Source organism: Adiantum capillus-veneris, chromosome 29 (assembly GCF_014529385.1).
Source record: "Adiantum capillus-veneris isolate H3 chromosome 29, ASM1452938v2, whole genome shotgun sequence".
Taxonomy (NCBI): domain Eukaryota; kingdom Viridiplantae; phylum Streptophyta; class Polypodiopsida; order Polypodiales; family Pteridaceae; genus Adiantum; species Adiantum capillus-veneris.
This window is the reverse complement of record NC_140959.1, coordinates 27,823,912-27,848,249: the sequence shown is the minus strand read 5'-3', so window position 1 is coordinate 27,848,249 and position 24,338 is coordinate 27,823,912. Positions and strand designations below refer to the sequence as shown.

Sequence of the window (24,338 nt, the reverse complement as noted above, 5' to 3'; positions counted from 1 at the left end):
AAACAATTAAAAAACATAAGGAACCCTAACATAATGATTTGCACTCCCCCTAGAGAGTCAAGGGAATAGGATATTGTAGAGATTGGGGGGGAAACCTAAGGCTAAACCCCTATCCTCGTCGTCGACAAAAACAAAGTCATCATCCGTGAGACCATATGTGCCATCCGTGTAATCATGTATATATTCTTCTTCATCAGAGGCATCAATGTTTACTAAGAAGGTCACTAGACGCCTATAGTCATCTTGGTCAAAAGGGTAGGCTTGTACAATGGGAGAAATGCTCTCTAATAAGTATGGATCAGTCGTGGTCAAGAAACGTATCAGCCATTCTAAATCCTCAAAATTCCTCTCACATGCTAGCGTACCTGCAACCAAATCCCATTCACAGGCAAGCACCGAAAAGACCATGTGAAAGACTTGTGAAAAGTAACAAGGGTACCTCTCAACCAAGGTAGGAATGGATGACTCTAGCGTACTAGCCATATCTGTACACACAGATAGATGATGGTTAGAGTGCAAATATTACAAGGGTCGTGTTCTTATGCATAATGTGTTTTTATGATTTTGTGTTATGTATAGAACTTGTAAATTTCCACATTATTGTTTAGTGACTCTTGCTCTTTTACTTTTTTATCTTTTTTCTGTGAGTATAAGGCTTTATATATACATTCCCTAGGATTGGAGATTGAGAGGTTAGGGAGGAAGGTTGAGAGGGAAGCAAGTGAATGATGGATGTCAGCAAACACTCCCCCCTTCCTTGGGTAGACCATACTTTTTGGAAAGATGTCGTCACCTTTTGAAACCAATTTTATTTGCAACGTTGTTGTAGGTGGTGAACTTACAACGTGAGGTGCAAACTCTTCCTTGTTTGTATGGTGGATGGAGGTTGTGTCAAAGCTTCTATTTCCATATAGGAACTACATAAAGAGCAAGAAGCTTCATTTGACTTCCCTGTTCTTGAGCTAGGTGGAACAAATCGTTCTTTCTTCGGTATCCGAACTAGCTCTGGAGCGGGTGTGTAGCATTCCGTGATTTTTTTCTTTTCGCGATTTTCAATTCCTTTTGGAGACACAGGATTGGGCTCACATGGGCTAGGTGACAAGTAAGAGCACAATTTACGTTTTGGCACCCAGATTTGATCATTTTCTTCATAGTAGCCTTGGGCTTCCAATAGTTTTTTAGGAATCCAACGCAACGTTTCTTTACATTTCTTGGAGCGAGTGGATGTCTCTTACCAAGCTCCCATATTTTAGCACTAGCTATGGTCGCTAAAGAAGCTTTAGGGACCCAATTGTATGTTTTCTTTTTTATATTGGGATGGGTCTTGTGTGTCTCAAGCTTTATTTCAACTACATCAGTTGAAGCTCTAGAGAGTTGGGCTATGGGGACATATGGTTCAATCTCTTGGACATGCAATGTTTTGGGTTTTATTTCCTTAAGAGGCAATATCTCAGGGACTATGGCTTGAGTGGCAGGGCTAAGAGTTGGTTTCTGTGTTGTGAAACCCCCTGTCTCCCAATCAATAGTGCATTTGGTGGCTATCATCCACGTGCGTCCTAGGTTTATATTACCCTCCATAGTTCCAATAGGCATGACCAAAAAGTCTTGAGCTACAACCCCATTGTCATAACTGATAAAAGTGTGCCAGATTCCAAAAACCACAGTTTTTTTCTTGGTGACATCCTTGACTCTCAGATATGAAGTTGCGGAGTGGAGCTTAGATCGACACACACACACACACACAAAGAGAACTTACACAGTACGCAGAGAATTCGTTGAAGGGTTATCACCCAAATCTTATTATTCACACAAGTATAAGTGAGTATATACAAAGAGTTAGTGATAAGCGAGTTAGGCGGACGGGCAGCCATATCCATATAAGAGGCCACTTGGGCTTTAATCCCAACAACCTCCCACTTAAAGTCCAATGTGGCACTTTAAGTAGCTTTAAATCTATGAACATTAATGTACAAAGATTTACATGGTTGTCATCTATCCAATGCCCAATAACTCACAACAATGCACAAAGCCCTCTCCTGGAAGTCCCTTTGTGAGTAGATCAACAGGATTGTCCTTGGTGTGGATCTTCATCAGTTGTATCTGCTTGTCTTCAGGTACTTCCCTAATGAAGTGATATTTCGCATCAATATGCTTAGTCTTCGAATGGAACACTGTATTCTTTGCCAATTGTATAGCACTTTGACTATCACAATATAACTCTGGCATATATATTTGATTCCCAAGTCTGCTACCAATCTACCAAGCCAAGTAGCTTCTTTGCATGCCTCATTTGCTGCAACATACTCAGCTTCTGTAGTAGACTATGTAATACAATCTTGTAATCGAGATCGTCATGATATGGCACCTCCAGCCAATGTAAAGACATAGCCTGATGTAGATCTCCTCTTATCCAAGTCTCCTGCATAATCTGAGTCAGTGTATCCTCTGACACTCAAATCCTAACTACCATAGCATATGCGCATACTCTTTGTATGTTTTAAGTATCTCATGATACCTTTCACTGTCTCCCAATGTTTCTTGCCAGGATTTGACATATATCTGCTAACCACTCCCACTGCAAATGCAATATCCGAACGTGTAGCAATCATTGCATACATCAAACTCCCACATGCAGACGCATAGAACACCGTATCCATTTCAACCTTTTCCACCTCAGACTGTGGGCTATCTTGGTTGCTTAGTTTCACATATGACGGCAATGGGAGATTGGGCAATTGATGCCATGTCTCTTTCCTCAAGAATATAATTTTGTTTTTGAAGCATCGATCATGTGAGTACATTTACTGGTACCACATGTGTACTTTGTGATGGCTCCTCGATAACCTCAATCAAGTTTAATGGCATGATCTTCGGTGCATTTGGATTATTTGGACATTAGGCAATCAAATGATCTATGCCACATCGATTACACATGAGTATCGGCATTGTAGACGTGCTCGCTTGATTGGTTTGCATTAGTGTGGCGTTCTTTTGTAGCCTAATAGGACACTCGGCCACACAATGTGGACCTCCACACTCATAGCATTGAAAAGGTGGTCTCTTAGTAGTGTAATTGATATTTTGGCCTCTTGCAGCAAGAGAAGCTACTTGATAGAGAGGTTTGACTTTTCCCCAATAGTCCTCCATGTAGTATTGTGGACTTTCTTCAAGCGCATCCATCCCATAAGCAATATTAGGGTCTATATCTTCCTCACAGCCTTCCAAATAAGCAATAGATGACTCACAACCCACTTGATTCACATAAGTGATTCTCGGATGTGGTGGTTGCGATCCTAGTACTGGAGGTGGTAAGGGTGTTGTTTGAACAACATTTTGGCCCTAGGGACATGTGTTGTGACGTTTGTTCAAGAGGTGGGACCGGCATCAATGCAAGCACTCGAGGTGTGTCTCTCCATGCTAAGGTTGGTCTATTGGCCATCGCGCGCTTAAATACTATGCAATCCTTAGCTTGATGACCATACCTCCCACAGGCATTGCAGTTCCCATTGAGTTTTACCCTAAAAGTAGGGCATTCACTGGTACTATGCGGTCCATCACTTTAAGACTCTTTTGAATGGCCTTCGTGAGATCTGCTAAAGTCATCTCGATACCTTTGGCTCCTTAGCAATAGGCTTTAGGGTCATTGGCTGATGCCCCGATGCTTGCGAGCTAATAGATTTAGGCTCAGCAGACACTCTTTCTCCTTGAATCATTAAATTATCCTCCAATTGGATTGCATTGGTGGTGACCGCGTCCCAAGTGGTGATACCTCTAATGACTAGGCCATTGTAGATATCCTCATGTCATAATCCCCTAATGAATCTATCAAGCAATTGATTATTATTGAAGCGTTCATTTGGATTACAACAAGAATTCAAATTCTTCAAGCGACTAATAAAGTCTCTCACCGACTCTCCTTCCTCTCGTTGGGTTTTCTGGAGTTGAGAGGCTACACCATTCTTTTAAGAACAGTCTCCTAAGAGTAGGGTAAATCGTTTTTTCTTCTACCCTTAGGGTTCTATACCAATCCCCAGCCTTCCTACTTAGGGTTAGGCTTAAAGCACTCTCCTAGAGAATCACATATTTGTTCAAATGCTTTCTCACATCCCTGTCTCCACTAAATTTTTGTGTGAGCTTGGCTATTTGTACTGCCTTACTTCTAGGCTCTCTATCAGGCGTGCTACGCATATTCTCACCAATAGATCGACCGATAGCTTGAGCAGATGTTGCCAAGTCACCTAAGTGAGCAGGCACCGTGGGTGAAGCACCCCAGAGACTACATGTGGAGTAGGTATTGGCATTGGTCTTGGCGCATACGAAGCCCTTGGGTTCCATGTTTGATATGGTGTGGTGCCATATGGCGGCCCAAAGTTCATATGTGTGGCCCTAGGCATAGCAGACGTCGGATGTGATATGCTAATGCTAGCCGGTATGGACCCATGAAAATAAGAGCTTGGGTGTTGTGGTTTTGGAGCATAGGTTGTTGAAACAATAGGAGGGGTAGGGGCTACATGAGTGCGAGGACCCATAGGTGCATACGATTGATACACACTTGTAGGGGCTGTTGTCGACATTGAGCTACCATATAGTGGTGCTTTACTAACAATGAGGTCCATGGCGTGTTTCTTGGCATGCCCATCATTGGAGTAGGCATGGTAGCTGCGGTGTCATCAAGATCAAGATGAGCTAGACTTGGAAAAGTAAAGCTATCACTTGTGGACTCAGATTGCACTGAGACCCCTGTCGAAACAACATATGGAGGATCCATCGGACATCGAGCGAGTCTCCATTTGCGATAAGGTCGGTTGTTTAGACTTCCCTGTATCCAAGAATCTCATGAGACCCGCTGAAGGCATGTGGATCCCCTTGTTCTGTCTCTCTAGCTCAATAACCCTATGGATGACCTCACAAACTCTTTGTTGTTGATCCTCTACACTAGTACCACCCGTTGTGGATTGTAGGACATCTAACCAACCCATGTGATAGGTGTGACCTGTGTAGAGGTCAGTTAGAGTTTCCGTTTGTAGTTCGTACTCCCAATTCTCATTTTGGAACGCTTCATCTAAGCTTGAGGTGCTAGGGGTGTCCTTTGAACTAGATGCAATGTGCCTCTCTATGGGTTGACCCTTAGTGGTCGCTAATTCAGGAGCACTTGATTTCTCTCTTAGCAAAGATATTGATATAGGAGCTTTCACTTTTAACTCTCTTTGTCGCTCCGCCTTGCGAAAGCTCTCGACTTCCTTTTCCCTAGCCGCAATGATATATCGCTCAACCTCTTGCACTTTGGCAAGGCTTCTACCATCACGTAACACCTCATAGGGGAATAGTTGTGAAGAGTCAGGGGGTGCAGTGAATGGAGTATTCATGTGCACACTCTCTAAGGGCATAGGGTCTACGTTGGTCATGAATGGCGAATTTACTTCCCCACCTCCCTCATTTACATTGTTTGTTCCATGTTCAAAGCGAGTGGCTCTACTAAAGGTTTCCTTCAAGTGGGTAAGCACGCTCAGCCCGGACCACGGACCCGTGGTATGCATGTTTTGGCTTGAGCTATCAGGATTAGGCATTGGGTAACCCTCCATGACGTTGTAGTCAGAGGAAGAGTCACTAGATTCTATATGCGGGTCCTGAGTGGTACTACCTTGGGTTCCCACTGAGGGCCTAGAGCCTAAGGTAGAGGAATAATGAGTGCCCGCGTAAACGGAAACACTCTCGATGTGCTCCTCCTCTAGCACACTCCCAGAGCGTAGGTGCATGTGACCTTGACACTCTAGAGGTGTTGGTGAGTGCCTCTGGAGGCCGCTCACCTAGTTTTTTTTGGGTGTTTATAACCCTTTTTTTTTGTTCCTTTTCTAACCAAGCCACATAATATGGCATGATATAGCTCAAAACAAGCATCTTGGCTAGAGGGACGTGCCGTGCTTTACAGCCCCCGGTTCGGTTACGTACAACCCTCAGAATCCTAAAACTAGTCTTTTCCTAGGTGAGGAGAGGGCTAGAATTAGAAAGTCCAAAGGGTGAGTGTGAAAGGGATGGTGGAGGACTTGAGGAACTTATCCCACATGCCCTCATTCCCTTGTGGAGGTAGGGTATATATATAAGAGTGAGTTTAGTATATATCATAAGACTGAGGACTGAGGCTTGGGCTTAGGGAAATGATCCCGATCCAAAATTTTCGTAGAACACACTCACGCCTCACGCTTAATATTTTTGGTTTTTTTTTTTTAAGTTAATTTTTTTTTTTGGGTCGCCGCGCGCGGTTTCGGTGGCCTTTTTGGCCCACATACACAACTTTTTGCCTACTCTCTTGACTAACCTAACCTTGTCACTTCTACAGCTAACTACTCTGCTAATTACTAACTGACAGTGAACAATGAATCTACCTACTCTGCTACCGTTTACTCATTCAGTAGCTAACACATCAACTATGCAGACAAATAAAAAATTGTGTAAACAGACATTGGCTGAAAACAAGCTATCTACTAACTCTGTAAAAAACTGTGCAAGCAGACATTGACAGAAAACACTCATTCACTACTAACACACTAACTACTAACTATACAAGCAGGCATTGACAGAAAACAGAGATTATGCAGGAAATAAAAACTTGCAGAAAATAACTTCTTCTTCTTCCTCTTCCTTCCTAACTCAAAGACTCATAGAAGAAGCACAGAGTGCCTCTTGAGCTTAGTGCAAGGCGATTCCCCGATAACGGTGAGAAAAATGTGTGCGTTTGTCGCACGTGTCAATGCAAGGGACTTACTGATACACTGTGTGCAAGCCACAAATGGCTCTAAGCACACAACTAGACTAATCTAGCAAGCTCAAGAGAGCAAGGGTGTGTCACTCACCGCCCTATGCTCGCCTTCGTGGAGGATTCCTCGTCGCGAAGAAGAAGGAGCTAACGTCGTTGTGCCGCGCTCAACCACTTCACCGCCGCCGTGCCGTCGTCGCAATGCTCGATCACATACACACACTCTCTCTATCTCTCTCATGCACACACACACACACACACACACACAAGGATATGATGAAGAAGAAGATGGAGATGGAGCAAGAGCACTCTTCAATTGCACAAATGAAAGAATGAATGATTTGTAGGTTTAGGTGACTTTTATATGAGCTCGCCCCATTCACACTTGGGTGCCCATACTTAGCCAACTAACCCTTGAATGTTCCTGTTAGAGTGCGCCTCTCCTCGGCGATCACTCTTACCCTTTTCCTATTGGACCGACAAGCCCGACCCATGACTACTAGAAGTGGGCGCCAGTGGTTAACAAAATCTTATGGTGGAAGTCGGTGTGGCTTATGGTTTTTTTTTTGGGTTGGGTTATGCTGCCGAAATTTTTGCAGCCATGTTATGTTCTAAAGTGGTTATGCAGGATTGGTCGTGCCTCACCCAAGTAGTGTGGAGAGCTCACTCGTGTGATGTGATTGGATTATGATTTATGGTTTATGGTTTTGGATTGGATTATGAAGTGATCAAGATGGATATGATAGACGTGTAAGGGTAGAGACCCTGTACAATCTAACTATTTGAAAAAGGATTGTTTGTGCATCTGGGAAGTGCTATTGTGATTGGACTCATGTGTTATGTTTCTCATGGTAGCGTTGCTACAAATCACCTACATCGCTTAGCATTAGACTAAAGGGTCACTGACCTGGGGCTTTATTGGATCGGGGGTGTTGCCTAGGTCTTCTTCTTTTTGTTAGGCTCATCTACACGATTAGTGCGTCGGGCGTTGAATGACCTACAAGGCTAATGCATCTGGGATCTTGCCTTGGCTTTGCCTAAACACCCAGTGCTAGGCATCGAAGAGGCGGGGCACCTAAACTGGTATGGTTGATATTGATACCACTCGGGTTCATGGAGGGAGGCGAAGCGGCCTCACCTATGTCTGGCTCAGGTAGGCTGGAGGTGTTCTGGCTCACTCCCGAAGAAGTGAAATTCTCTCTCTTCATAGTAGAGCGGAAGTGGATGGGTGGAACGCTTGATCCCTACACAGGGTCTAGTGCTCTGCTAGTTGTTTTGTCATAAACTATTTGATGTTATGGTATACCCAGATTTTGTCATTGCATCAATACATGGTTGCCTGTTCCATTTAGATGGGAATTTAAAGATTCTATGTTGTCAATTTCTCATGTCTCTGTTCACTCTATTTCACCCTCCACTATATTCTCTCTCTCTCTCTCTCTCTCTCTCTCTCTCTCTCTCTCTCTCTCTTCCTGCAACGCACTGTACACACATATTCACCCTACACAATGTTATATAACACCCATTCAGGGATAGCACTAGTCGCTAGGTACCTCTCGATGCAATTCGGCTCATTGCCTAAACTCCATGCTTGGTCGGACGCTAAGAACTCCTCCCCTATGCAAATGCTTCCGCAACTCTGATATATATTGTTGTATAAAAGTGTAAAATTTGTGCATAGAATCATGGGGAGGGGTATCTCTCACCTGGTATCAGAGCCAATGCTTAAGGTTATAGGGATAGCCTAAAGCCTGATACTAATCGGGTTAGTTATGCATCATGCAGGCATTCATGCATGCTGTTTGAGAAAAGATACTCTATTCATGATGCATCTATAAGTGACATTGGTTGGTGGCACTTGTTTGACTTGTCTTCTTGAGTGGAAGTGTTTGGTTTGAGTTATGATAAAATGATTGAAGTGTTCAGCAACGTCGATGTAATTTTATTTGAATGTTTGTTTTGTAGTAACCAATGGCTCCCAGAGTGACATTTGAATGCTTTAGCCAAGGGAATGAAGTTTTGGCCATAGTGTTCAACAACATGGCAACACAATTGTCCAGGGATGAACGAGAACTCTTTTACTTAGAAATTGGGACCAAAGTCTTTGGCATACTAGGAAGTACAACTTGTTGGAAGAGTGTTGACCGTAGTTACCTTACCCGTCACCAGGAACCTTTCCGTCAATTCTTTATCTACATTGATAACAATCCAAAAGATTGGTTCGCGAACCTCAGACTCCTTCAACTTAGAGTATGGTTAGGCCTAGAAGACATGTTCTACTACTTGGCGATGCGTTCCCAAATGTTAAGGATTGCCGAAGTTGCCAAGAAGTTTGAAGCTCTTGTAGCTGTCATAGGCAAAGAAAAGTTAGAGGATAACTACAGACCACGTTGTCGAGTGGGAGGTCTGAGAGAATACCCTTTTATGAGAGTTAAAAGAATATTTAGAGCATTAGCTCCAAGACACCCATAATATTGTAATGAAATCATAAATATCAAATTTTGATGAATAGAAGAAGCATAAACTTATTTTGATTCACATGTGTACTAAGTTTTCTCTCTTTCTCTTGTTATAGATGGATCTTCTTAATTGTCTTGATGAACTTCCGAGTGATTTTGCACAAAGAATCTTTTTCAATTACGCAGTTGGATTCAGTTTCCATTGGGGAATTGAAGTGACTCGAGTTTCAAAGGGGACTAGGAATTTCCTTATACCCAACACTTATGTAGCATGGGAGTTATATGTTGAAGCTCAGCCCGAACATCGAACACAAGTACCTGATAGATTCGTGACCAACCCATAGCTTTGGGTGAAGGAAAAGATCCAAGAAGGCAATGTTAAAGTACAAGGATATGTTCTTTACCTTAACTTATGCTCTCTTTTGGACATACCGAGTCGTGAACTCATACTTAGTAAATAGGTCCTTATGCTAAACCAAAGATACGGCTTTTGTGAGAAGGTCATAATCAGAGTATGGAAGAAGTCAAATGGTGGCAACCAATTCTATTATGTACACGAGGATTGGTTCAATAGAGTCTATGGACCCATTCTCAAATGCAACCCTCACAATGCTACCATTACCTTTGATGACTACGAGAAACCAAGGTGCATTAGTGACTTTGCCCGAGCACAACCAATAGTAGTGAACTCAAGTAGATATTTCTACTGAAATGATGTAAATGAATGACATGCCCATGTAAATTGTTTCAATGGATTACCACCCAAGGATGTGTCACGGGGGGAAGAATGGTACGAAGGAAAAGACACAATTTTTAGTGCACAAGTTGAAGTGCTAAACTTTGACACCCGAGATGTGAACAAATATAGGGGTAGAACCTCAGTTGTAGAGACAAGAATTGGTTCATTGGACCCTTTTGTATTTATGTATCTCCCAAGAAACACTATGTATCTTTTTTATCTTCTACGATTATAAAAATTTGGTTTTTATATAACACATTATTTTGAGAATATAATACTTGAGTTTGAATCTTGGTATTTATCCTTCTAACTAACATGAGTGATGGGGTGTATGTGTAGATGATTGACATCTTACCTCCACGGATATGGACAGATATACTCTCTCGCCTTATGGTGGAAGATCATTTCCAAACTGGAGTGGAAGTACAAATACTTGTCACCACCACGCATAACAGGGAAGAGAGGAAAAGGTTGATGTCTACGGATTTCATTGTACCAAATACCTTTAGAGCTTGGTATCACTATGCTGCAGGGAATCCGGAGTTTAGACCACCTAAACCTTCGCCTGTTGGGTGTAGCGAGTCAATACATTCTAAGCTGGGAAAGGAAATTGTTGTCACAAACCAAATATTGTATATAAACACGTACGAGCTTACATTAAGACCAACAAAGGAAACCTGGATAGCTAGAAACATATTACCCTTAGTAATGGCTACGAGATGTTTCGGCATTGTTATTTTGTGTTAGCACACCATCATCGATAGAGACATCGATGCTATGCTTCGCAAGTCTCAACCTGGAAATTTTAGCGGGGAAGGAAAACATGTAGGCAAGATTCTTGAAGATTGGGTTGAGCGCATGGATGACTACTTTGATTTGGCTCACTCATCAGCAGAGTGAACAAAGCTATCATTGCTAAGTTCAAACTAGAGAAAATAGCCAAGCGTTGGTGGAGACACCAGTGCACAGAGAACAATGTTGATCCTAATGCTATAACTTGGGATTATCTTAAGACCCAGCTTAAGAAGAACTATCAAAACAAAGTTTATCATTCAGACCGTATGAATGAGTTTCTTGATTGTACTCAAGGGACCAGAGATCTGGAATCATACTACCAACATTTCTTAACCCTTGTCAAGTATGCTCCAACAGGGATGACTCAAGAGGTTAAGGTAGCTCGGTTCGTGTTAGGACTACATAATTCTCTGAAGACTAGACTTCAAAGTCTTTGTCTTACCAATTTTGCAGATGTCCTTGATGCAGGAAAACCCATGGAAATAGAGTTATCTACTACCGAAAAGAGGAAACCAGAACCTGTTTCTGTTCATGAAATCAAAAGACCTCGTCCAGAGGAGGAACAAAGATCTGGAGTTCCACAGCAAAGAAGAGAGAACTTATTACATATGAAATCTAGACAAGATCATTTATGCTACACTTCTTTTGATCTTGGTCATCAATCCAAGGATTGTCCCTTCAACAACTCAAGCTTCACAGGATTGGTGGATAATTATGAACATAGAAACTTCAATCTGAATCGGAATTATGAAAAATTTAGATCCAGACCATCAGCAGTTCATAGGAACTTCAATCAGCAGAACTTTATCCAAAACCAGAGACAGCCTCAAACCCAGGGGAATTTTAGACCAGGCAATCCGCCTTTTGTTCGGAACGGACCGCCTGTCAACAATAACAACAATGGGAATGTTAATCGTCAACTTCGTCCAAGAGGAGGGGGAAATTAAAGACCTCAGGGAAGACCTCAAGCTAACAGAGCTCAAGGGGCTAGAGTTCAAGGAAATCAAGCAAACGCGTATGTTCATGCTGCAATTGAACATCAGAGAGTGAATGAACAATTTTTAGTTATTCAAACCCCAGTGGAGTATCAAGGTAACCATTTTACCCTATTGATTGATTCAGGAAGTACACATTCCTTCATATCTCCTAGCCGCATCAGAAACCTCATTCTAACTGAACACCCTGATACAGACCTTACAATAGAATTAGCTACAGGTAAGAAGGTTAGATCTTCTACTTTAGTGGATAATTTGAATTTTGCTTTGGATGGTCATAATACTTCTGCAAACTTCAGAGTGTTACCCATCAGAATTTACGATGGAATCCTAAGAATGAATTGTCTTAAAGCCAACGATGCTCACATACATTGTAAAGATGCTTCATTGACTTTTCAAAATGATCAAAATGCTAGAGTTACAGTTACTGGGAAACAGGGAAAGCCTAAGCTCAAACTAGTGAACTTTACCAAACTTATGAAGAGTCATAGGAAGAATGAGAGGATTTATGCAGTAAAGCTTAATCCTCAAGAGAAGAAGATAGATTCACCTGAACCGGAATGGATAACAAAGAGTTTGATCATGTATTTCCAGAAGAACTTTCTCATCTACCATCCAAGCGCGATGTTGATCATACAATAGAGCTTACTCTAGGAGCTCAACCAGTTGCTCGTAGACCTTACAAGATGTCAGTACCCAAATCTGCGGAACTCAAGGAGCAATTAACACAGCTTCTTGAACAAGGCTTCATTCGACCTAGTGTTTCTCCATGGAGCACTCCTGTTCTCTTTAATAGGAAGAAGGATGGTACTTTATGCCTCTGTATTGATTATCATGGATTGAACCAGGTAACAGTCAAGAATAAGTATGCAATACCAAGGATTCATGAATTGCTTAATCGGTTACATGGATCTTCTATCTTCACAAAGATTGATCTTAGGTCAGGGTATAACCAAATCCAAATCAAGGAGGAGGACATACCAAAGACCGGATTTAATACTCATTTTGGACATTGTGAATTTACAGTTATGCCTTTTGGACTTACTAACGCTCTTACAACTTTTAATCGTCTTATGACCGACGTGTTTTGAGAACATCTTGATGATTTTGTTATTGTCTTCTTTGATGATATCCTTGGTTTACTCAAGAAACAGAGAAGAACACGAACAACATGTGCGGCAAGTACTTTAACTTCTCCATCAAAATCAACTTCATGCCAAACGTAGCAAATGCACCTTCTTCACTGATAAGGTGGAATATTTGGGATTTATTGTATTCAAAGATGGTGTTTCTACTGATCCAAGTAAGATCAAAGCTGTCAAAGCTTGGCCTACATCGAAATCATTGCGAGAAGTACATGGCTTTCTTGGTTTGACAGGATGGTATTGCACATTTATTGAAGGTTACGCTAAGATTGCATCTCCATTGACTAATACGCTTAAGAAAGCAAAAATGTTTACTTGGAATGAACGTGCTCAAGCTAGTTTTGAGAAACTTAAAGAAGCTTTGGTGAATGCTCCAATACTACAACCTCCAGACTTCTCAAAGGCATTCACTGTGCTCACTAATGCAAGTGGACAAGCAATTGGTGGCGTTTTGTCTCAAGAAGGAAAACCAGTAGCTTATGAATCTCGTAAGTTACGTATACATGAGTTGAATTATCCTACATGACTTGGAATTATTGGCCGTTGTGCATGCTCTTAAAGTATGGCGACATTATCTTCTTGGAAGGAGATTTGAACTACATAGCGACCATAGAAGCCTGAAGTGGATCTTCACCCAACATGACCTTAGTATGCAACAGAGAAGATGGATGGAGTTGTTCTACGAATATGATTTTGGAATCGAGTATAAACCTGGGAAGGAAAATCTGGTGGCTGATGCCTTAAGAAGGAAGAGTACGGTAGTGGTTGTCACAACCTCTACTACTTCTCTAATTGACCTTATTCGAGAAGGTATGACTAATGACCCGTATTACTTAAGAATCCAATACTTGATGAACCAAAACAATCGTACAGAGAAGCAGGAAAGGAAAATCAAAGGCTTTCATGTTGAAGGTGATGACCTTTACTTTGGTAATCGTCTTTGTATACCAAATCAAGCTGGAATCAAACTTCAAATATTACAAGAAGCTCATGATATACCTATAGCAGGACATCCACGATACATTAAGACTTACTCTACTGTAAGAAAGAGTTTCTTTTGGCTAGGACTAAAGCGCGATGTGTTAAACTATGTTACGAGATGTTTAACATGTCAACATATTAAAGTTGAACGAATTGGATATCCCAGTAAGCTTCAACCTATTGATGCTCCACAAATGAAGTGGGAATACATATCTATGGATTTTATCACAGGAATTTCTATTATCTACATCCACTGATGGAACTTTTGAAGTATATCCCAAAGAAATACTTCAGAGCAGAATCAAGCCTCTATGTTATCGGACCATTATTGAACACCTTGTTAAATGGCCAACGTATCCTCAGGAAGATGCCACTTGGGAACGTGACGATGTAATGAGACTAAATTATCTAGACTTCATGTCGAGGTGAGGACACCTCGAATTTTTTAAGTGTGGGAGGATGTCAGATTCCCAATTTTTGGGTCTCTTCTAAAAATAAGAAAAATAACTTCCAATATCTATTTCGTTGAATTTTGATTGACAGTATTGGAAAGTCATAATTATGTCAGAATGTTACGGTGTGGCGTAGTTTAGCTACGGTTTTTATTAGTTGGTTAAATATTGTTTGGATGGTCAAATTTAATGTAAAAATTGAATTGTAAGTGGGAGAGTTGACCGCCAAAAAGCGAAGGCTTGTTTTTAGGAAAGAAAGAGTCTTTTTAAGAAAAGAGAAGAGAAGCTTAGTTTAGAACTCTTTTCTTGGAGGCCAAACTTCTTCTTGGAGTCTTTAAATCACGCATCAAAATCCGTGTCCTCAAAAAAAGAATAAAAAAGAAATAAAAAATCTAAAGCTACAAACAAGCGCGAATTTGTCTCTCCTTCCTCACTCTATTCTTAGCTAGTGCTTTTGGCCTTGAGAGCCTATATAAAGACCTCTCTTCTTTCACTTTGGGGAGATGGATACACAAGATTGTCCTGTGTTGGCACATAAGCCAAGCTGATCTCTTCTGCTGAGAGCCTCTCCCTGACATAGTGGTAATGCACCTCAATGTGCTTTGTGCGAGCATGAAAAATTGGGTTCCTCGCAACTACCAATGCACTCTGACTGTCAGTATAATAGTGTTGGCAATGTCCTGTCCAACACCCAAATCAGCCATAAGGCGTCTGAGCCATACACACTCAACCGTAGCTGTGAAGACTGCCATGTACTCAGCCTCACAACTCGAAGTGGGCACAGTAGGTTGATTCTTGCTCAACCATGATATACATGAACTGCCAAGCATGAAGAAAAACCACTTGTAGACACTCGCGTGTCAAAACAACCAACCCAATCTGAGTCTAAAAAAGCATGTAACTCTAGCGGCAATGATCCCCTTGGGATAAAACAAGCCAAGATGTAAAGTGCCACTAAGGTAGCAAAAAATCCTCTTGACAGCCTGCCAATGCTTAGACCATGGGCTATGCATAAATCTGTTGACCTGTGAGATTGCAAACTGAATATCCGGCCTCGTGTTGCATACATAAATGAGGCATCCAACATCAGTTTGGTAAAGAGTGACATCAGCAGGATCACCAGCATCATGTAGACTCAACTTCAAACCTGTTTCCATGGGAATGGCAGTAGGTTTGCAATCCTCATGTCCAAACTTACATAGCAATGTCTCTACGTAACTTTTTTGACACAAGGCAATACCACCATCACACTGCTTAAACTGTATACCCAAGTAATGATGCAACAACCCCAAATCTTTCATCTTGAAAGTAGCATTCAAATCAGCCGTAAATTCAGCAATATGTCTCTCATTTGGTCCAATGATCAGCAAATCATCGACATAAAGAACCAGAATGAGAAGTAGATCACCCTCACACTTTACATACAATGTGCTTTCCGTTGGACTGTTATGAAAGCCTTGTTTGACCAAATGAGTGTCAGCTTTCTCATACCAAGCATGAGGAGATTGCTTCAACCCATACAAAGCCTTCTTACATCTGTACACTTTGTCCTCTTGTCCTTTCTTGACAAAACCGCGAGACTGCGTTACATAAACTTCCTCAAATATGTCACCATTCAAGAAAGCAGTAACAATGTCTGATTGACGTACATCCCAACCAAAATGAGCTTCGAATGCACGTAGAAAACGCACAGTACCAAGTGGGAGAAAAAGTGTCTTCATAATCTATGTCTTTTTGTTGTGCATAACCCTTTGCAACAAGTCTACCCTTATGGCAATCGATCTCACCATCCGGTTTGCATTTTAACTTGTAAACCCACTTGGTACCAATGGCCTTTTTGCCAGGAGGCAAATCACATCAAGTCTATGTATCATTTTCTATAAGTGCATCATATTCTGATTGCATGGCAGCCATCCAGTTTTTTGAATTATGTGCTTCATCAAAAGACGGAGGTTCTTCAACATCATGTAAGCTAGACACAACCAAAGCATAACAATCTGATGCATAAGATGCATGGCGAGAGCCTGAACGAGCACAACTAGACAAAGGTGCATCCAATTTACTGTCATGCAATGCATGCACCAACCATTTTGGCAAACCTCTAGCCTGTTCATTTTCAGTCCTTTCCTCATCAAGTACATCATGTACATCTGCATCAGTAGTAGGCTGATCTGTAACATTTTTGGAAACCCCCATAGGCTGTACATTTGCCTCATTGGAATTTACATTCAAACTTCCACCACTGAAAAGAGGCAACAAAGTGTCATAAATGTCCTCTAAGCTTACATTACTGTCTCTAGTAAATGACAGCAAGGGCTGAATAGAATCTTCCACAAACACTAATCTCGTGAAACCAAAGTACGCTTTGTTTGCGGATGATACAACATGTAACCTTTACTTTCAGCACTATAACCAACAAAAATACATTTGACAGCCTTATCATCCAATTTTTTGCGCTGTGTTTGTGGCACCAAAGCGTATGCCAAACAGCCAAAAACATGTATGTGCTCAATAGAAGGCTTTCTATCATGCCATGCTTCATATGGAGTAATAGACTACAAAGCTTTCGTACAACACCTGTTTAGTACATAAGTGGCACACATGATGGCCTCAAGCCAAAAAGAATGCGGCAAAGCTTGGCTTTTGACCATACATCATGCCATTTCCGTAAGTGACCTGTGTTTCCTCTCAGCAATACCATTTTGCTGAGGTGTATAAGGCACTGTATATTGGTGTTTTATCCCATGACTAGCCTGAAATGATGGAGTTTGTATGGGCCCACAAACATATTATACACAAGCCAGTGCAACCTGCATGTGTCCCTAACTGAACCATCCTTTGGAAACATAGAACGCTACATTTTATCCAGAATACAGCCTTCACAAGCATGTTTGACAGGTGCTTCAAGAGGCGGCAAAGAAGCAACCATATCAGATTTCTGCAAACGCAGCAAACTGACAAACTTTAGATGATCAAAACGTGCATGCCAAAGTTTTGCATCTGAAATAGCCCTTGAATCTGCAACTGCATTTGTAAAATTTTATCCACACTTGTCATACAAAGTGAGCTTATACAGCCCACAGCACAAAAGCCTAGATACAACAATTTCATCACCAAAACTGAGATCATGAACTGTACATCTGTCATCCACAAATTTGACTACAAGTTCAAGTCTAGCAAGTGTAGATACAGACAAAAGATTCTTCTTGATCCCAGGTACATAAAGTGCATCAACAAGTGTGAAAGAGCTGTCATTTGCAGTAGTAAGCACAATCTTTCCAACTCTTTGAACATGATAAGAGGCAGTGTTGGCACAAGTGAATGAATTCCCATGAGGGACATACTCGAGAGAGGTGAACAATTCACTATGTGAGGTAATGTGCTTTGTAGCACCACTGTCAAAATACCACACATGTGAATCTGCAGCAACCGACATGCATGCATCATGGATAGTAGGATTGTAAGTGCACTCTGCACTAAAAGCCCATTCTGCATCAACATCAGCATCACAATCTCCTTTCACAGAAGACTCAACAATGGCTGCATTGGTAATGGAACCAGCATTTGCAATGGAACCACCCTCTTTCTTCTTAGCCTCTTTGGTCTTCAACTTAGGACACTTCTTGATCAAGTGATCATTAGCTTTACAATAATGGCAACGCATCTTCTTTTTGCCCTTATCACCAGAATTTCCAGACGAGTTGCTGCCAGAAAAAGAATTAGGACATAGAAGGTGCATCCAAATGTCCAAAAGAAACGGTCTTTTTGTAACATAGATTCTCAAAGAAAAATATGTTGTGCAATGAGACCTAAAATGCAACAAACACCCAAACTTAAATGCACCCTCAAGAGCTTATAAGTGTGTGGAGTTTTCAAGAGTGCTTGCACAAAACTTCACTTCAAGAGAGCCATTGGATTCATGCTGAGTTTGAACAATCCATGCCTTCAAGCACACATTAATGGTTTCAACATTATTTGCAGTAATGTCAAGAACAACTAGATCAAAAATCTCTTCAAGTAGCATGTTCAATGAAATAACACTATCAAATGTGGACAAGAAAGAACTCAAACCTTCTTGATTCATTGGATATTTAGACCAAAAACATACATATATTCCAAGATGCATGCCATTGCATGAAAGCTAAACAATTTTTCAATCATGACTACAAGAGTGTGTCCAAGAAATAAAATACGATGTATGTTCACTGATAGATAAAAGCCTCAATTGAAGAGAGTAGAAGAAGATATAAGTGAAGGTTAGAGCTATGAAGCTAGATGCAAGAGCAATAGTAGATGGAATCATAGATTCCACAAGGACTACTTTGAGAAACCATACTTACACTTAGTTACATGGACTTCTTTGTCAACTGTGGAAGTGACTTTCTTGAGATTAATGAGAGAGGATTTCAAGCCAACAAGGATGTCTTCATAAAGTTCAAGAAAAGGGAGAAAGAGACAAAGCACTTGATCAACTACCTTTCCATGATCAACTACCTTTCCATGCAAAGATACATTGTTGATGGTTCCATGTTTTATGGCCACCCTCACCTACAAAGATGACACCCTGACAATAGATGAGACTTTGTCACAAGAGTAGCAAAAAGGATTGGATGCTTGTTGACTCACTCAAACTCCCTACAACTATCACCAAATACAAACTCGACCTCAAGACTATTAACATTTACCACCTCTAGTGTGCCAAAGACCTACATGAAACACAAGAAGTGAGATAATCACACCAAAAAAAAAAATCATTACATGAAAAAAAACAACAAAACTTCAAACTTATTTTTTTTCCAAAACCAAGAATTCAGTTGTTGCAAGACAATCACAAAAAGTTGGATGCAATATCTTGTGCAGGTCACAAAAGGATTTTGACATCAACAATTGAGAAAGTGTTGCTTAATATTATGTGAGCACGATCCATTTGCTTGAATTCATTGACCATAAGATGATAATCCACTCTCCTAGAGGGAACAAACAAGAGCTAAAAAGACAAAGAAAGGTATGAATTTAGTCCATAAAATATTATTTTCTCCAAGAGAAAAATGAAAGAGAAAAGCACTCAATGGGAAAAAAATAGCACTTACACTTGCTCTATCGCTTGAGACTGTCCCATCAACAATGGTCAATCAAATGACTAATCCCTCCATGACTCTTTCTAGAGTCATCAATCTTCATCATGAGAAGGCAATGTTTGGCACAAATTCCACACTTAAAGATCCAACAATCAAGTCCTTAATATTATGCTCTAGGTAAAGAACAAAAGAACACTCAAAGGGCTCCGCTTTGACAACTAAGGTAGTAGCATTATCATACAAAGCCCACACATTTGTGGATTTGTCGGTGTGAACTCTTCTCCTCCTCAACACTAATGCACATTAAATGCGCACAAGTCATTAAATTCAAAAGACTCAACAAATTGGTTGATGTAAGGTTCTATCACACAACAAAGGTGATGGTTTGCTTGGACTCTTTATCTAGTAAGTCATCCTTGAGAAATATTGAAAATGGACCTTCTCTATTCTTGTACATTTTGTACTTGCACAAGAATTTTCCCTCAAATAGAAAGTGAAATCTTATTGCATTCGAGAACTCACAGATGGTAAAGGCAACTGGCCTAGGCAAAGATGTCAATTATGAGTTGAATGCTTCAATTTCTACCTCAACACCATCTTCCAAAGGAGGAGCATGTTTACTACTACAAAAGGCAACTAAGTCACCAAATTTCTTATGTGCAGTATTACCTATGCAAGTACACAAATAAGCAAAATCTTTCACATAAGGAAAGTAGAGAGCATGTAGGAAGTACATCTAACATAACTTAGGGCTTTTTAGATGGGATTGGAAGGATTTTTTTTTTTAAAGACTAGCCTTAGGGTTGATCAGACACATACACCCTTTTGGTACTCAACTAAGGTTGCTCCGGCCTAAGATTTGGCATGCATGGAGGACTTGATCCCACACTACTACAAATTCAGTTGCTTTCAAAAGGCTCCGTAGAAGGAATGAAAGGGGGAGGTGGGTTGGGATTTACATCTGGCCGCAACTGGGCAAATGGTTGATAACTTAGGTAGTTTCGTTTAAGCAGTGTTGATACCTCCATCCACCAAGGAGGAGCCAAAGGATTGAAGAGGTTAAGAGAGTTCACACACTGATTCAAGAAAAAGGCAGTGCATTGGAAGAGGCTCTTATACTTGGTAGCGCTATGCTCCTGTGTGGCCACTTCCTCCTGCAATTGCTCCTCCTCCTCCTTGCTCCATTGAGTTTTGAGACTATCTAGCTCTGTGTCCATCGCTCGGAGGGCCATCTCCACATTCAATAAAAACCAGTTATTAGGGTTCACAAGACCATCAATCACAGGCTTGAAAAAATAGTTGGATGGGACAATGGGATATATTCATCAGCCTTTCTCATACCCCAATCAGCCGAGCTGGATGTCCCACCCGAATGACCCTCTAGTGCAGGTAACATCAAACCACCGACAAGGGCTTGAGTGTAGCTTGCCATTTTTGAATCTCCCCTTCCTAGTGAGCTTGTATATATCTTCTTTCAAAAATAACTCCATCCAGATCATCCTCCATCAGTGGCAGCAGATCAGAACTTGCTTTTTGATATTCCGTCTTTAGTGAGTAGTCTGCCCGATGTGGATCCAAGTTCCAACTCCTTGGAGACACTTTTATCAAACTCCGCCTGCCACTCTTTAGTTGTAATAGCTGCCGCTGTTGCTTTTTAGACTTGGCATTGAGCTTGTTCTTCCCGCTAATTTGTGGAAAATGCACGTATTTTCACCCAATGCAACCACCCTTCTAGTTCAGCACGTCTCTCCGTTAAAGATTGATTCTAAGTTGTTAGCTCAGAAATTTGCTTGCTGTTGGACTAGAATAACTTGTAACTACTGTCGTTGCTCATGCCACTGCCGATTTTCTTGATACATAAATTGCAAATAGTCAGTAACATGTTGTTCTTGTAGTTGGTATCCTGGGTGTGCATCCAAGTATACTTTAAACTGCTACTAGAACCTGAGGGAAACTCTTTTAATTCTAAAAGAAAATGTAGCCGCTCTAGTGGCTTGTGTGCCTCCTTGTCGTCTTGCCGTTTTTCTAGGTGTTGATGAGTAGATACCACAATAGCAGAGGTATAGTCATTGAAGGAGTAGATACTGCCAAAGAAACTAGTACAAAAATCGTTTGACCTATATCAATGGTTTGATCGGTCCTGTAATAGTACATTGAGTTGCTGATAAAGCTTGCAACCTCCTCTCCAACATTTCTTGTTTTCATTTTTTCATCGACGGTTGTTGAGTGGCACAGAAAAAGCAGTATTGGTAGCATCAACAGAACCAGAACTAGAAGTGATGCCAGTTGCTCTTAGTTAGCTAGACTAACCCTGTCCAAAAGTGATTATCATTGAGGTCACCAGCACATCAAAGAGCAGTAAGGGCACATATGTCATAGTAGGGTTATAAACCCGAAAGGTGGGGCCCTTGAAGCCTTGCCCCGAGAAAAGAAGCTGCAAGATTTGCCCTACTTTAGTATTCATTGCCTGCCCTCTATCCATCATGCCAACTACTCCTCTGGCTTAGGTAAAAAACTGTTGGATGAGTACCTCAGCCCAGTTGACACCACCTTGCATTTTAGTCGCATAAATCATGGCATGAGTAGCAGGATATATTATACACTTTGGTCATCAACCATACGCCTTTCAACACCCATCAAAGACACTCCCATACTTCAACATGTGGACACCCGTGCAATAAAAAATCATTAGTTTTTGGGTTTCCATAAGCCGTTACCATATCTTGCATGGTTGTCTTCTTTGCAAGGCAGTCACACATGTATAGGGTAGGCGACATTTTTCTTGTACTAATTGTGCCGACAATTGCTTGGGTTTGCCATGGACATGCACAATACCCTGGCTGTCTTTTGTTGCTAGCTTTTGCAAACTCAAGAGAATGTGGGGATGGGGCTATACATATACCCAATCAAGGAGTGTATACTCAAGGAGTCCTCTACACTCCAACCACACCTTCAACGCTTTTGTCATCTGATAGTTGAAGGGGCTAAGAGCCTTCATGCTCGTAGAACCCACAATTGGTGTCATCCTTTGATTGTATGCAAAGAGCTTCATAACTTGTTGGCTCAACTAAAGGGGTCACTGCTATGAAGAGGGCCAAGCAGGGCTAAGGGTGTCTACAGGTGCATGCCAGGGTGATAAAGCAGATCTAAAGATCTGCAAATGTGTATGCATTATGGCTTTTTTTTTCCAGCCAAGGTGCTCTGTTCTAGGTTTTACAAAGGTGTCTAGGTGTCTGCAGAAAGAGAAGCAGACAGAAAGGCCTACAAAGAAGAAATGGCAGCCATAGAGCGTGAACACGAAGAAAAGATGGCAGCCATAGAGCGTCAATACACGGAAAGAGAAGCACAATTTGATCGCGAGAACAACGAAAGACGAGCAGAATATGACCACGAGAACAAAGCAAGACAAGCGAAGAGCGACCAACACGTGAAAGAGTTCTTGCGACTCTTTTCTCAAGTGCAAGCACAGATGCAAGAGATTCAGGAGAAGGAGACTCTCTCAGTCTCTTCTTCTCCAAAGCATGACACACATGATTTGCATGATGATTCGCATGATGATTTGGATGATAATGATGAGCCTGATGATTTGGATGACAAGGACAAGCATGATGATTTGCATGATCCAGATGTGATTTCTCACAAGCATGATGATTTGTATGATCAAGACGTGATTGTTCACAAGGATGATGGTATAGTTGATACTTTCTCTAGTGAAGCTAACCTCATTGCAGATTCGATCAAACACGAAGAACCGATCTTGGCTCTCGAGCCTCGGTCCAAAGAACCCTCACAGGAAGTATTATGTGTTGGCATGATTCATACGCACGCATTGTTCGAGTGTTTCATTCGTGATCGTTTCCTATATTTTAGTCAACGTCTTTATGTGATCCCTTTTCCTAGGCATGACATATTGTACCTTGAGCACGTTTCACTCATGAATGAGCACAAATGTATGCGGATTTTTCATAAAAAGCTGAAAAGTATGCATTCAAGGAAGTCACATTCCATGTCTCTTCCTTGGCATGACACAGTACCCGAAACAGCACATGACAGTATGAGCACCAAGCATGGGCATTTCCGTTGTGAATTGCCATAGTTGATTGCTTTAAATCAGAATCGAAAGATTCGATCTCATTGTTTGCATGTGTGTGGTGAACGGTTTGGCACTCCGTGTTCATCTACATTGCACGCATAGTCTATTGACAACAAGATTTTTTCCAATCACTTTACATGGAATAGATATGTTCATGGTTTTGTGTTGAAAATGGTTTCAGGAATTTTCAACCATGGAGATTCTTGAAGAAGAAAGAAGCATGACTCTAGACGAAGTTGAGGCATCGAAGGAGCCACAGAAGACTTTGTGTCGCTTTCGGCATGGCCCAAAGAAGCAAGCGTTGCAGACCTTTATGAAGTTCAAGTACCGCACGACCCACACATCAGAGTGGGCCGACGAAGAGTCCCTTCCAGGATTCCGGATGCTATTGGCGATCTCCCTCGACGCCATACAGTTCGGTACTAGTACCTCACTTTGAAAAGAAGAGGATGTTACGTGACATCCAACCCTATGTGTCCGTGGACAAGCTACAGCATGATCAGGGTTCAGTTCAGTCCAGTCAGTCTAGATTAGAAGTGTTCTCGCACTTTTGTGAGTCTGTTCGCAGACTGTGCATGTCCAGACACTTAGTGTAGATGCATATTGTCACGTGACACATCCAACCCTATGTGTCCGTGGACAAGCTACAGCATGACAAGGGTTCAGTCAGTCCAGTCGCTCTAGATTAGAAGTGATCTGGCACTTTTGTGAGTCTATTCCTAGACCGTGCATGCCCAGTCACTTAGTGTAGATGCATATCCTCTGGTTGCACACAGCATGATCATAAGCATTCCCATCAAATTCCATCAGGGGAATTTCCAGTGCATTTAGCCTAATTTACCTATTT

General features: G+C 41.4%; 1 protein-coding gene across 5 annotated transcripts in view; it reads right to left on the bottom strand.

Moving 5' to 3' along the window:
- LOC147418949 (pentatricopeptide repeat-containing protein At2g02980, chloroplastic-like) overlaps positions 1–24,338 on the bottom strand; it is a 39,871-nt gene that overhangs the window by 1,339 nt on the left and 14,194 nt on the right. The window contains exon 3 of one of the 5 annotated variants that reach the window (XM_086506270.1): positions 440–485. The exons of 1 other annotated variant lie outside the window; for it this stretch is intronic. In XM_086506270.1, the coding sequence (XP_086362396.1) occupies positions 468–485 (18 nt within the window). In that variant the 3' untranslated portion in view covers positions 440–467. 3 more of the 5 variants (XM_086506269.1, XM_086506267.1, XM_086506268.1) reach the window with 3 other exon arrangements.